General features: G+C 39.8%; 1 protein-coding gene across 4 annotated transcripts in view; it reads left to right on the forward strand.

Moving 5' to 3' along the window:
• Positions 1–1,476: 1,476 nt before the first annotated feature.
• Positions 1,477–12,359, forward strand: part of LOC121946446 (ERC protein 2) — a 191,855-nt gene continuing 180,972 nt past the window's right edge. For 3 of the 4 annotated variants that reach the window (XM_088082112.1, XM_088082109.1, XM_088082111.1), the window contains exons 1-3: positions 1,477–1,620; positions 5,667–6,797; positions 12,213–12,236. In XM_088082112.1, the coding sequence (XP_087938238.1) occupies positions 5,946–6,797; positions 12,213–12,236 (876 nt within the window). In that variant the 5' untranslated portion in view covers positions 1,477–1,620; positions 5,667–5,945. The remainder of the gene's footprint in view (positions 1,621–5,666; positions 6,798–12,212; positions 12,237–12,359) is intronic. The other variant, XM_088082110.1, reaches the window with a different exon arrangement.

A 12,359-nucleotide genomic window follows, 5' to 3' on the forward strand; every position in this document is an offset into this window, starting at 1 on the left:
ATCTGGACCTCTGTCAGGGGGTTTGCGGGTTTCTCCTATGGTACTTTAATCTTAATTAACAAGCAGGTTTTTTTAAATGCATTTTTGCTCTTTGGCACATTATTTACATTCAAAGTACAAAAGAAAAATTCCATTGTTAATTTGTTTTTACTGTTTATTAGAAAATGGTCAGCGGGCCACCAGGCATGGGCCTCAAGTTGAGTATAATGGAATGAGTCTGAATACCTGGAAATAAGTTAGCATTTTAGCAGTCCTGGTTCCCTCATCTCAAAATACCTGTTTTTTTTTTTGTTTTGTTTTTTTTTTTCAAAAAGGTTGTTGGTTAGATGCCTGATATAAGGTCAGTGGTTAACACAAGCTTAAGAGACTTCGACATTTTGTTCTGCGACATATATGTCAGAAAACACCCCACTCCTGAATTTTGAAGCCTTTACGTGTCTTAAAACAGGTGGCTGCTAACAAGCGGCTAAAGCAGACCACAGAATGCCATCACACTGAACACAGCTTTACAACCTTGTTGTGGTGCTGATGTTAATTCATGCGAATTTAGTCTAGCTCGTTTATGGCCTAATGTTGGCTTATTACTTCTGGCGATTACATAGACATAATAATTTTAAAATTGTATTCACTTGTGAAGATTATCTTGCTGAACAAAATGTGAAAGTATCATAAACGTCTTTGCCACAGTTTATTTTCTGCAGTAATCTAAATCCATTGGAAAAGTTCAAAAAAATGCACAGTATTCTCTGCCATCTAACTCCACAATTCAGTACTATAGTAAAGGGTCTTTGTAACATGTTTTCAACAATCAGTTTCCAACATTTAGATTGTGTTTTGAAACCATTCTCTGAATTCACTTTACCCAGACTCAAGCAGTTGACATCCCTAGTCTTGGTGGTCCTTTGTCAACTTGTCAAGGTGTAAATATAGGGCTTGGCAGGTCTTTTTCACAGCAGGCATTTTGAGCTGCCATAGGAGGGAAAGCACTGGTGCTAACACTAAGGATGGCTCTTGTATTCAAGCGCTCTATTGAGTGACAGAGAGCAAGATGCACAGATTCTGAAATAGAAGCAACTAAATGGAATTCGGCCATAATCAATCTCATTAGGCCTGTTTACACCTCTGTTGTTTCTACTGTGACATGTCACAAGGCCCAGTGTAACTTAATCATGTGGTATAGTTTTAGTTGAGTTATCTTGACTCTACATAAACATACTCGCTTTTATGCCATTTAATGACTGATGGCTGTCAGGATGGTCTGTATGAAAAATGGAATGCTATTATTATTATTATTATTATTTTAATTCGGTTTAATTTACTTGGCAAATATCTTTTTCTTCTTTCAAATTTGAGTTCGTGCAAGCTAGACCTTGCAAGTACCATGCCCACCTGACGCTGGTGTAGGTGTATGAAAAAAACATAAACCCTCTCGTCATTTCTGTTCGTGCTGCCCCACCACGCCGCGTAGGTCGCGCACGCGCCAGCTTGGGAGAGCGCGCCCACGCGGACCCGATGGCAGGACAGGTCATGAGAGAGCTGAGCCGATGAGATCATGGAGCCTGCGCCGAGGTCGGACAGGGTACGGTTGGGGCTTGACGGTGATGGAGAGGTGCCTGTCCGGTAAGCTGGAGCACACGTCGCGTGCACACCTGGAGTTTGTGGCTTCATTTGGAAACATTATTCAAAAACATGAAACTGTGCTTTCAGTTTGTGCGGCAGATTAATTATTATGTAAGGTACTAGCTGGAAATCATGTAGCCGTGTGCATATGAGCAAGAAACTAATCCTTCATGCCGTGGTCGTAGTAGAGTTATTCGGGCGTCTGTGTCCAGGCTGCGTAGTCATAAGCACAACGACCGCTTCACTCGTGCCCCCCGTGAAATATAGTGCAGTTTACTCTATAGTTGTACGTCAGGTTGACCGCTTTTTTAGCTGTATGAAGGCAAATGTAACAACCAGTTACGCTGCTGCAGTTTGGGTGGTGACTCGAGTTTTCTCTTCGCGGCAACAGCTGGCTGTCAACTCAGAAGTAAGTGCAGATGCTTGAAGAGAAGTGAGACGTTTCCTACTTTTGGCATTGTAATTTTGTATTTTCATCAGTCCTTTGTGTCTTTGCCAGTTCAGTATGTCAGTATGGTTTGACAATGAGGTGTACAGCTGCGTGAACTTGGCGCGTGCCCTTTGAAATTGACCAGTTACACTGACCTCCATCTCAATGCAAAATTATATCTGCATCTGTGGACAAAGCTTCAGTAGTAGCAAGCTAACATGTTTGCAGTTTCATTGTTTTAGAAGGTTTGCATACAGTTATTTTTGTGATTTTATTTAAATTACCATCATAGATTTTTTAATATTAATGCACAATTGATGTACCAAAATTATTCACGGACTTGATAGTTCCATTGCTGGCACAGAAGGCTAAATTCATTGTCTCAAACAATGATGGATAAGGGATTGACAGCTATGTTATGACTGACAAGCAGACTTAACCAATCTCTCAGTTGCATCCTGTGCAGTGACTCAAAGCACCCAATCCTCTTGGATTAGAGGAGGGATTATGATTTGGATTTGCCTCTGCTTTGCAGACAGTCCCCAATATCTGTTCCATCCATCATGCACTTGCTTTTGCTTACTTTGATTTCCTGGGGAAATATATATGCTTACTTTGTTGTATTAATGTGTGGCTTTTTGCCTCTAATACAATAAATGAACCAATAGTGTGTGTGACATAAACATAATATTTTATTCTAATGTTGGCACAGCCCTACCATGCTGTAGACCAGTGGTTCTATACTGGTCCCAACTTTTCAGTGGGTTGCAGTCCAAAAGTGGGTCGCCTTCGTTCCGAATTGACCATGTCAAATTTGTTAAAAAACCCCCAACTAAAACACTATATTTTGAAGAATTTTGAACTCTGAATTTGTGGCTCAGAGCTTTTATTTTGAAGTGCTCTTTCTGTTTATCCTTGCAATCTGTTCTGTTTTCTTTGTCTTCTAAGTGAAGGTGTTGTTTACATTTTATGGAAAAAAAAAAAGGGGGGGTAATATATATCATGTATGGACCATGAACTAGTGACTACGGAGAAATATGGACCCCGTGGCTCAAACAGTTTGGAACCACTGCTATAGACATTAGTCCATTTTTAGTTTTTTAGTTGAGTCCTAAAATATGTCTTCAGCCCCAATAAAGTCTGACAGTGAGTTTAGCAAATGCCCTAGAGGGATGGCAGATAATAAAGACTGGTCTTCCAATTCCCTATACAGTCTGCCATGGCCGAGGCCAATCACACTATTTTGTCCCTGTTTCCTTCAAACCTGAGCAGCCATTCAAATCCATGTGCTTTATGAGGACAGATTGAGTGCTGTCCATGGTGCTGAAATGGTCAAGCTGGTCCCTCTTCTTGTTTGTTTTTTTTTCACCATCTACTGCAGTTGGGCAAGTTATCCTATATATGATTAAAGAGACAGAAACAAGATTGTTTTATTATACTGTGGTCGTAGTAAGATACATTTTTGACTAGTTGACTGGCCCCCAGCCCTGCTCCTGTGGACCCACAGTTTTGAGTATTTCCTGTAGCCCTGACCTCTGCCCACGCCTGAGTAGCTGAGGCAGAGGTTTTCAGTTAATCAAGAACTGGTGCCTCTCAACTCTTGATTGGCCACACGTGAGCAGGGAAAGATGGAGAAAAAATGACCGTGGGTGCCCAGGAGCAGGGATGGAAACCACTGCGCGTAATCATAGCATTTACTTTAGACTAGGGATTGGAATTTCAAACAATTTCCATTTTCAAATACTCACATTAAACTATTATTGAATGCTGGAGTACTTGTACAAAATTAAATCTGATGTGAGATTTGGATTCTAGTGAACACCCAAGTGTATTGAGATTAGGGGTTAGGGTAAGTCTACCATTCTGCAATGCACAGACTGTAGAGATTATTTTTCGTATGCAAATTTAACAATCCGTAAAATATGAATTGATAGCCCAGGCTGTTAATTACTGAAATCCTTGAACTCAACAGGGTGGGAAACAAAGATGGGAAATACAATCACACTGTTTTTTAAACCTCTTCTATTTTTTTTTTACTACATCTCTCTTGTTGACTATGCCAGTATTACTTCATCTTTGGTTCTCATGGTTTCAGTAAAATGAACTGAATGACAGAGTTGTCATATGTGTAGCATTATATTGACAAAAGTTTAATCATTTATATGTGCGATCTAAGCAACCAAGCTCCAGTGAGTAGCTAACAACCCAGTTTTAAACATCAAAAAAAACTTCTATAAAAGTGGAACTGCGTGGTGGCGAGGCCACTAAGTGAGACAGGCCTTAATTAGTCAAAATTTGAAATCACACCAGGCTAGTAAAAGGGACTGGATGTTTAATTGGGAATAGGCTTATATTTAAATTTTTCCAGTAATATATCTTGCACTGCACATTCATTTTGTTTATTTTGTAGAAATACCTCCAGACATCACTCTTATGCCTGGTCTCCATTTTTCTATAACGTTAGCTGGATTGATATCGGACCAAAAACACCAAACTTTACCTGTGCAGATCTGTCACTTTTGCTATATGAATCTGTGCAGATATATATACATAGCAGTTACAGCACTATGTCCTGTCAGATTCTGTTTATATTTATACATTACTTATATATTATGATTACGCTATACAATAAATGAACATTAATGTCCAAATCCAGTATGAACTGGTTCTCTGGATTATTCAGTGCAACAAATTATAGTATTTGAAATTCTAAGTCTGTAGGGTCTTAATTATTTTATTTCCTACTGTAAACCATGTGGGGTGAGAAGTGTACAGAAGATCTGCATTATTTGTTAGATTTGTAAACATGGTTACTTACTTTTATTATCAAACAGAGAGTCCCTCTTTTTTTTGTTTTGTTTAATATTTTTATTGAAAAATGTGGCACATTACAAAAGATGTCATTACAGTACAGCAGTGAGCCACAGTAAAAAAGCACAGACATATACTCAGTGATACATATGCACATGCATACACATACTTAAATAAAAACAGAAAACCTCTACACTGTGCATCTCAATAGGTTGAAAAAAAAAGCAAGCCATAATCTGCAGTGTTTTTTTGTGTACAAAATATGAGGGAGACAAAAAGGAAAGAAAAAAAGGAAAGAGAGAGAAACAAAACAAAATTTTTTGTGCCTCCGAAAAATTAATCCAGAACGATACCTTGAACTGAATGAGTGTGAGAAGAGCACAAGTTGAACTTGTACGAATCTTGTTGAGAGCAACATCCCACCAGTTTTCATGTGAGGTCAAGCCCAGTTCATCCCAGGCAGCGAGAGAGTCCCTCATTTAAAACATAATTCTGCCTTATAACTGCTTTTTTTGTATTACCAAGGCAAATGTCTTGTGTATGTGTTTAGACGACATTTGACATTTGAGAAGTTTCAAATGTGTTGGTAAAGAACAAACAGGTTTTGGAGAAAAACATGTTTATATTACTCAAGGTATCTAAACAAAGAAGTGATTTTAGTATCACTTGGTCCTGACAACGGTTTTGTACATAAATAACCAGTCAATGATCAGCGTGGTGATGCTTGGGTTGATGTATTTTCAATATGATTTACCAATATGATTTACCTTTCTCTAAATGTTTGTCTTTTTTTTTAACTGTCTAGAATCCATGATGTCCTGTACTGTAGCTGAAACCACAAGACCTCTGGCCTGCCTGTCTGGGAGCCCTCTAGCCAACAGTCACTGCCATTTTCTTCTAACAGGACTAAATAAGACTCAGCCTCAAGCCCTAAACAATCAGGGATGGACAGGTGAAAACTGAGAGGCCGAGAGGTGGCCTTTATTTTAAACCTTGTTATTTTCTCTGGTTCCATTAAGGGACATGAAAATATCTCCAGTCTTAGCAGTTTCTTCTCAGAAGTCCACTTTTGCCATATAAAAAAATGCCTTTAAACATTAGAGCCAAGCCCGCGCAGAACAAGCTGTCTGCTGGTGCAAAGAGTAGTGGACACACTGATGGCAGCACATCTCATTCACGCTTTTCCAGATCCACCAAACAGGGAAAAGGCAAACAGGCTGTAAGCTCAGCACCAGGATCCCGCTCGGGGCTTGAACCAGGCTCTGTGTCAGGTGGTGTGCCTGCACCAGCGTTGAAATTGTCCGGAGGTCAAGGGTCGGTGTCGAGGCCAGGTTCAAAGACTAAGCCTGGCACAGCAGCAGAGAAGGGAGCAAATCGTGGTTCAGCGACAGCTCCAGGGGGCAAAACCTTGTCTATGGAGAACATCCAGTCATTGAGTGCTGCCTATGCCACTTCAGGTACTATGTACCCCTGTGAGCGAGATTCCTTGGAGCCCTCTGGTGGGTACCCGAAAGGCACCATGACGCTGGGCAGAAGCACCAACCGCTCATCCTACTCTAACCGAACAACAGCTATGGGCAGCACCCCAAACATCACCTCCTCTGGGGCACATCACCCATCAGACCCCTATGGAGACCAAACCTTGCATCCTGCAAGGACTTCCAGTCTGCGGCGCCAGTCTGGAAGACATCCACAGGCGCTGGATTCAGCTGGACGGGGAGAGGTTCCATCATTTGATCTCCAGTCTCAGCTGAGGGAGCTGCAGAGGGAGAATGATAACCTGAGGAGGGAACTGGATGTTGGGAGGGGCCCCAGCATGAACAATGTCAACTTCTGGAGCCCGGATGTCAAAAGAGACAAGGGGGTGAGGCGAGAGGACGGCGTGAGGACCTCGGTTCTGAAGGACCAGTACAGGACTAACCAAGAGGATTTGCAGGTGAGAAAAATGACAAATTGGAGTTTGTTTCAAAATTGATATATATCCAATTTGTAGAAAATTCTTAGATGACATTTTATTCCCACAGAATTTATGTCATTGTTAGTGTTAGTTAGTTAGTCAATGTTAAGTGTGGACGTTTTTACGAGTCTGTGAATGCAGCACGGATGGAACTTGTCATGAGTATTTTTTCCCCTTGTCAGCAGCATGAGGAGTTTGAGTTATGGGATGGATAATTGATCTGTTGATCTGGTCAGAGTTGACCAGATCGATGCATTAGAGGAGCAGCTGCTGTAAACCCAGCACAATGAATGGTTAAGTTTCACTTTCACTACACCTGGCACACTGCTGCTCTGTCTCTGCCCAGAATATGCACTGTGCTTCGACAGTGAGGTGCAATCAATAACTGAACAGCACATACTCCAATAGGTCTCCTATGATGGTCCAGCTCCAAAAATATAAAATCAATACATGGCTGCAGATGTTTTAATTGTGGTGGGCCACTACACATACGCTTATGCGTGGAAAATCCTGCTGTGAGCGAAACTTAGGCAATTTCATTTTCACAGATTACAACTACATCAAATGCTCAATAACTTAGTAATCAGAAAGCCTTTTATGCAGAAAATGTGACATTTTTTTTCAAAATGGTGGAAATCTCATTCTGAAACAAAACTGTTTAATTCGTCCGCACATCACATTCAGAGTTTTTTTGTTGCCCCACCCAGCTCTTCTGCACATTATACCTCTCACATCATACCTTTTGTTCCCATCTTCAAGGTTGTGTAGAAAGGCTTCTGTGCAGTTCATTTGGAAAGACGCTTGCCAAGCTCAGTGCTGTCTGTGTTTCCATGGGAACGTGCCCTAGTGGCAGCCATTCACCAGTGTTAGTCAGAATCTAAATAAATGCTCAGCTACTCCTGAAGGGATAGTGACCAGTCTGTCCTGTGCCACCTCTCCCTGGAGTCCATCCCACTCAGTCTGAGGCATTATCCATCTCTCTGTCTCACTGCATAGCTACTGTATATCTTCTCTTTCTTTGTCTGTCTTCCTTCTGTTTCTATCTCGCCAGCCTTCTGTTTCTCCATTTGTCTGTGTAACTTCCCAGTGTGTCTGTGTTAGGCAGGTGGAAACAGAGAAGTGTTTCTCCTGAGGTTTAAGATATATATCTCATCCTCTTTTGCACTATAATGCATGTGGAGTTGATCTTGAATCTCTTCATTGCCCTCTCTTGCTCGTCTTCTCTCACACAAGCAAAAACTTTAATCATATTTGACTCCTCCCTCTTGTAACCAAGGAGCCACCTCTGCATTTGTATTTATAGCTTTTTCATCTCACATTGTCATACAGTGTGAGGACACGGTGACATGCATACCCACACACAGACACACTTTTCCTGTGATTTTTATATAATAAAAGCAGAAAGTTTGAAAATGAATACAGCATTAATTTGCTCCTTCAGGAGCATAGTAATTGTAGTGTAGCTTTATATAATTTTAGCTGATAAACAAGTCGCAAAATGCTTCCTTAACAAACAGGATTGTATGCTAATATTGCAAGCAGATCTGCATTTACTGCTATTTGTTCTCTTCTTTGGATGGGCAGTTCATCCCCAAATCAGATGTATGTTTTTCCTCTTACCTTTAGTGCTTTTTATCAGTTCGGATTTTTTTGTGTTAGTTGCTGAGTGTTGGAGGTATCAGCCATAGACATATCTGCCTTCTCTTGAATATAATGGCACAAGATGGCACTCGGCTTTTCAAATACATTTTAAAAACTCAACAGCATGTCTCTTTCCAAAACCCTAACCCTACGATGACCTGGTTACTTACCTAACCTCAGTTCTTGTTGTGAGCAGTGCCATTTAGGAACAATTTTATTTCTGCCGAATTACACTCTCTAACAGTATCACCGTGCGGAGGGAAGCGTGCATCTACTCATGGATGAGATGCTTCTTTCTGTGCAGTTATGTAGTAGGCGGGTGTAGTTTGGTAGACAGAAAATAGTTCCTACATGAAACGTCTCACAACAAGGTCTGTGGATTATCTTGAGTAACCAGCTCATGATTTCTGGAAAGAGACATTGCTGCTGAGTTTTTCAAATGTGTTTTTATTTATTTTTTTTAATTTTTATTTTTTGCACTTTGAGCACCACAAGCCGAGCGCCATCTAGTTACATGATATTCAAGAGAGGTCAGACATCTTTATTGTCAATACTTTCAACACTCAACAATCTAAACTGATAAATAGCACTAAAGGTAAGAGGAAAAACAGGCATTTTTGAGGGTAACCTGTCCCTGTAAGAGAAATCCATATGCAGAGGCAACTCACCTGCAGGTACACAAAATGTCTCATACATTACTTTTTCCACCCACAAAATGCCAGGAGGACTTCAGTAAGGTTTATACACAATAATTGCACTTGCTGCTGAACTACTGATGTTGAGATTCTCTTGTATGTGGTGTTAAAATTAAGCAGGACAGTCACTGTTGCCAGTCTCTGTGTATCTGCAGGCATTTGGCCCTGTCTGTAATAGATGGATGTGTGTGTGTCTGTTATGCTCCTTTAGTTGACAGACCCATTCAACTAGTGTATTACTTTTTTTTTCCAAGCGGCGGCTCATTTGTCTCTCCCACACAAACACACTTGTACGGTCTTTTTTACCTTCCCCCATCTCTTCGTTAATCTTCATTTATCCACTGAAAGCACTCAGTACAGTACCTGTAGATGTATGACCAGATAGCCCCTTTGTACCTAATGAAAACCCCAACATACACTAACAAGAAATAAAACATGTGGTGAATATATCATCAGCAGAACTGGTTAAATGTTTTAATGGGATCAAAACACACACCATAGAACTTAAAAAAATAATAAATATCATAGGAATTAAATGCACAAGATGTGTTGGCGTTGATATGCAGTTTTCTCTCATACTGAACTCACCTGTCCTTGATCACTCTTCTAAATTAACAGCATCTTATTTCACACCAGCCTTAGCTACTTATGTGTCCAATTTTAGTATGTCATTCAGCTCTGTTGGTTCTGTAACTAAGTAAGTCAGTTTGCTCTGCCTTAGCTCTGTATACAAAACATTATTCATGATAAAACATATTTCTCTCTGTCTTTCTTATAGCATAATATACACTTAGGGATAGTTCAGCTCCAGTTGATAATGACTGAAACTTCCAAAAACCAAGCATTCTGTGTACAAGCTTACACCAATCGTACAGGTTAAACCAAGTTTTATTTATACAGTCATATACTCAGTACTGCCCAAACACTTTTAATTATTTTACCATCAGACAGCCCTTTCTGACCGGGAATTGAACTAAAAGTGAAATGTATCTGTACCAGAGTCCATTGACAAAAACAGTAATTTTACTTTACGGAACATGGAAGCTGCTAGATCAAGTTTGATGAGTCAGTTTTCGTGTTTTAAAGGGTAAGTTCAGACTCAGCAAAGTTACAAAATAACACAAACTGCTGATCGAAAAAGTGGTAGAGTTGCAGCTCCTGTGTTTAGCAGGTTAAATTACTGTTTTTGTCAATGGACTCTGGCTTTGATAGGAGCATAGACTGAGTTTAGTTTTTGATTCAGGACCACTTCTGTCCGTTTTGGGAAGTACTGAGCAAACCACTGGATAAATGAGACTTTTAATTATATTGCATGAGTTGTGTGAGAGTTTGCAAAATGATGTTTTGATATAGTTTTGCTGTTGTAAAAATTCATCAAGAATTGTCTCTGTTATTTCATTCACAGGAGGCATATAGGAAAAAAAAACCTTTTTCTTGACAAATTCGGCATAACATGGGATGAGTAATTGATATACAAATGGTATTTTTTGTGAAGTATTCTCTTAAATTTTCTTGCAGAATGTTTACAGCCCTTTTCTATAAAGTCAGAAATAAGCCAACATTTTTCAATTACTTGTTTAATTTAAAAACACAAAAGCTATACTTCATGCAGAGGAGGTTATTTTAACTCTTATCTGCTGTCACCTCACTCTCCCTTATCACCTCTATCCCCCATCTCTCCTTTCAGGTTATCACTTTTCTTCTCCTTTTTTCCTCCATTCCCCTTTTGTTTTGCCCTTTGAGACACTCTAGGAAGAGTTCAGTCTGACAGGAGAACTTTGTAATTAGCATAAGGAATGTCACCTTTTCTCTCAGCTGCAGTGACCAGAGTTGTCCCCTAACCATCTGTTTGTTTTGTGTATGTGTGTGTATGTGCATGTGTGCATACTTGTACATATGTATTTGTGTCTACAGTCTTGGCTGCGTGTTTGTGTGAATGTGTGTTTATGTGGAGGATTGTCCACCCACTCTGACTTGATATTCCGTGCTAGCTTGTTGCATTGATTATCCGTGTTCACCCTCGCCTCCCTCCTACATCTCAACTCCGTGTCCTTGGCGCTCCCCACCTTCTGGACTCGAGCAGAGGAGTTAGAATATTTTAGGAAAAATTAGTAATATCCTCACATGGATGAAAACATTAGTAATTTAACTTCCGTTTAGTGTTTGTGTCAATGAATCTTTGATATACTCTGTTGAGGGAGATGCAATGTGTGTTTCTTCTTTTTTCTTCCTTTTGTTTGATTTCCTTACAGCCTTTTCTCACCCTGCTCAGTCAATCATCAAGAATGCTCTGTGTCCGTAGTTTCAAGCACAGAATGAATTTCCGTTTGCCAGTCAGGAAAGCTGCGAGCTGTGGATGTAAATGAGCATATTGCACTTTGTATCACTTTGCACTGCAATGTGCAGCAAAAACAGGGACGAGAGTGAAATGTAGTGACACTCTATTTGGGCCCACTTATGTCACTTAGTAATCAGTTGTGCAAGTTATAAATGTATTGACAAATCAATCAAACCTCTTCAGTCCATCTCTACAAACTCACACTACAGATATTTTTAAACCCACAAAAATGAATTCATGGCAAAAATCTTCGCTAAGGGTTTAAATGTCGTGCCATGCTGCATAACAGGGGATGTTTGATTTATTAAGGACTTGAACTCAGTTTGCCCACTGGTTTGCAAGTGTCCTAAATTGTTCTTAGATTATTGAGTGGTACAATTGAGACCCTATAAGGCTCATTTCATTTAGGCCAGGTTTTGTTACTCTAGTTCTCTTTCCTAAATTCTTAAATTCATTTTATTCTCATAAATTTGTTTGTCCTGTCTTTTCCCCCTTTGTCCATCTAACTGAAAACAAACCCAAGTCACTTTTGCTCACAGTACAGTGTGTGTTCACCCTGTGATTTGAAGAGAAGTGTCTCCCCCTTGTGGCCAAATCATGTAACCTTTACTCAGGAGCTTGAAGTCATCAACATCATGGTTGGATATTTAGGGTATTTTTCTTTCTACTTTTGCTTTATGCATGTGTGTGTCTTTCTTATATCACATCTCCCTGCTGCAGCCTGGGGATATCAGAAGAAACAAGGTCTGTTTTATGTACACCACCATATTTTTTATGTGTGTGTTGTCATATGTTAAGAATTTTTTTAATTTATGTCTTTGTGTACTTATTGAATAAACATGTGCTTTTTCCTTCTCTGTCTTTGTA

This window comes from Plectropomus leopardus, chromosome 9, assembly GCF_026936395.1.
Source record: "Plectropomus leopardus strain MGB_pleo_1.0 chromosome 9, ASM2693639v1, whole genome shotgun sequence".
NCBI classification, from domain to species: domain Eukaryota; kingdom Metazoa; phylum Chordata; class Actinopteri; order Perciformes; family Serranidae; genus Plectropomus; species Plectropomus leopardus.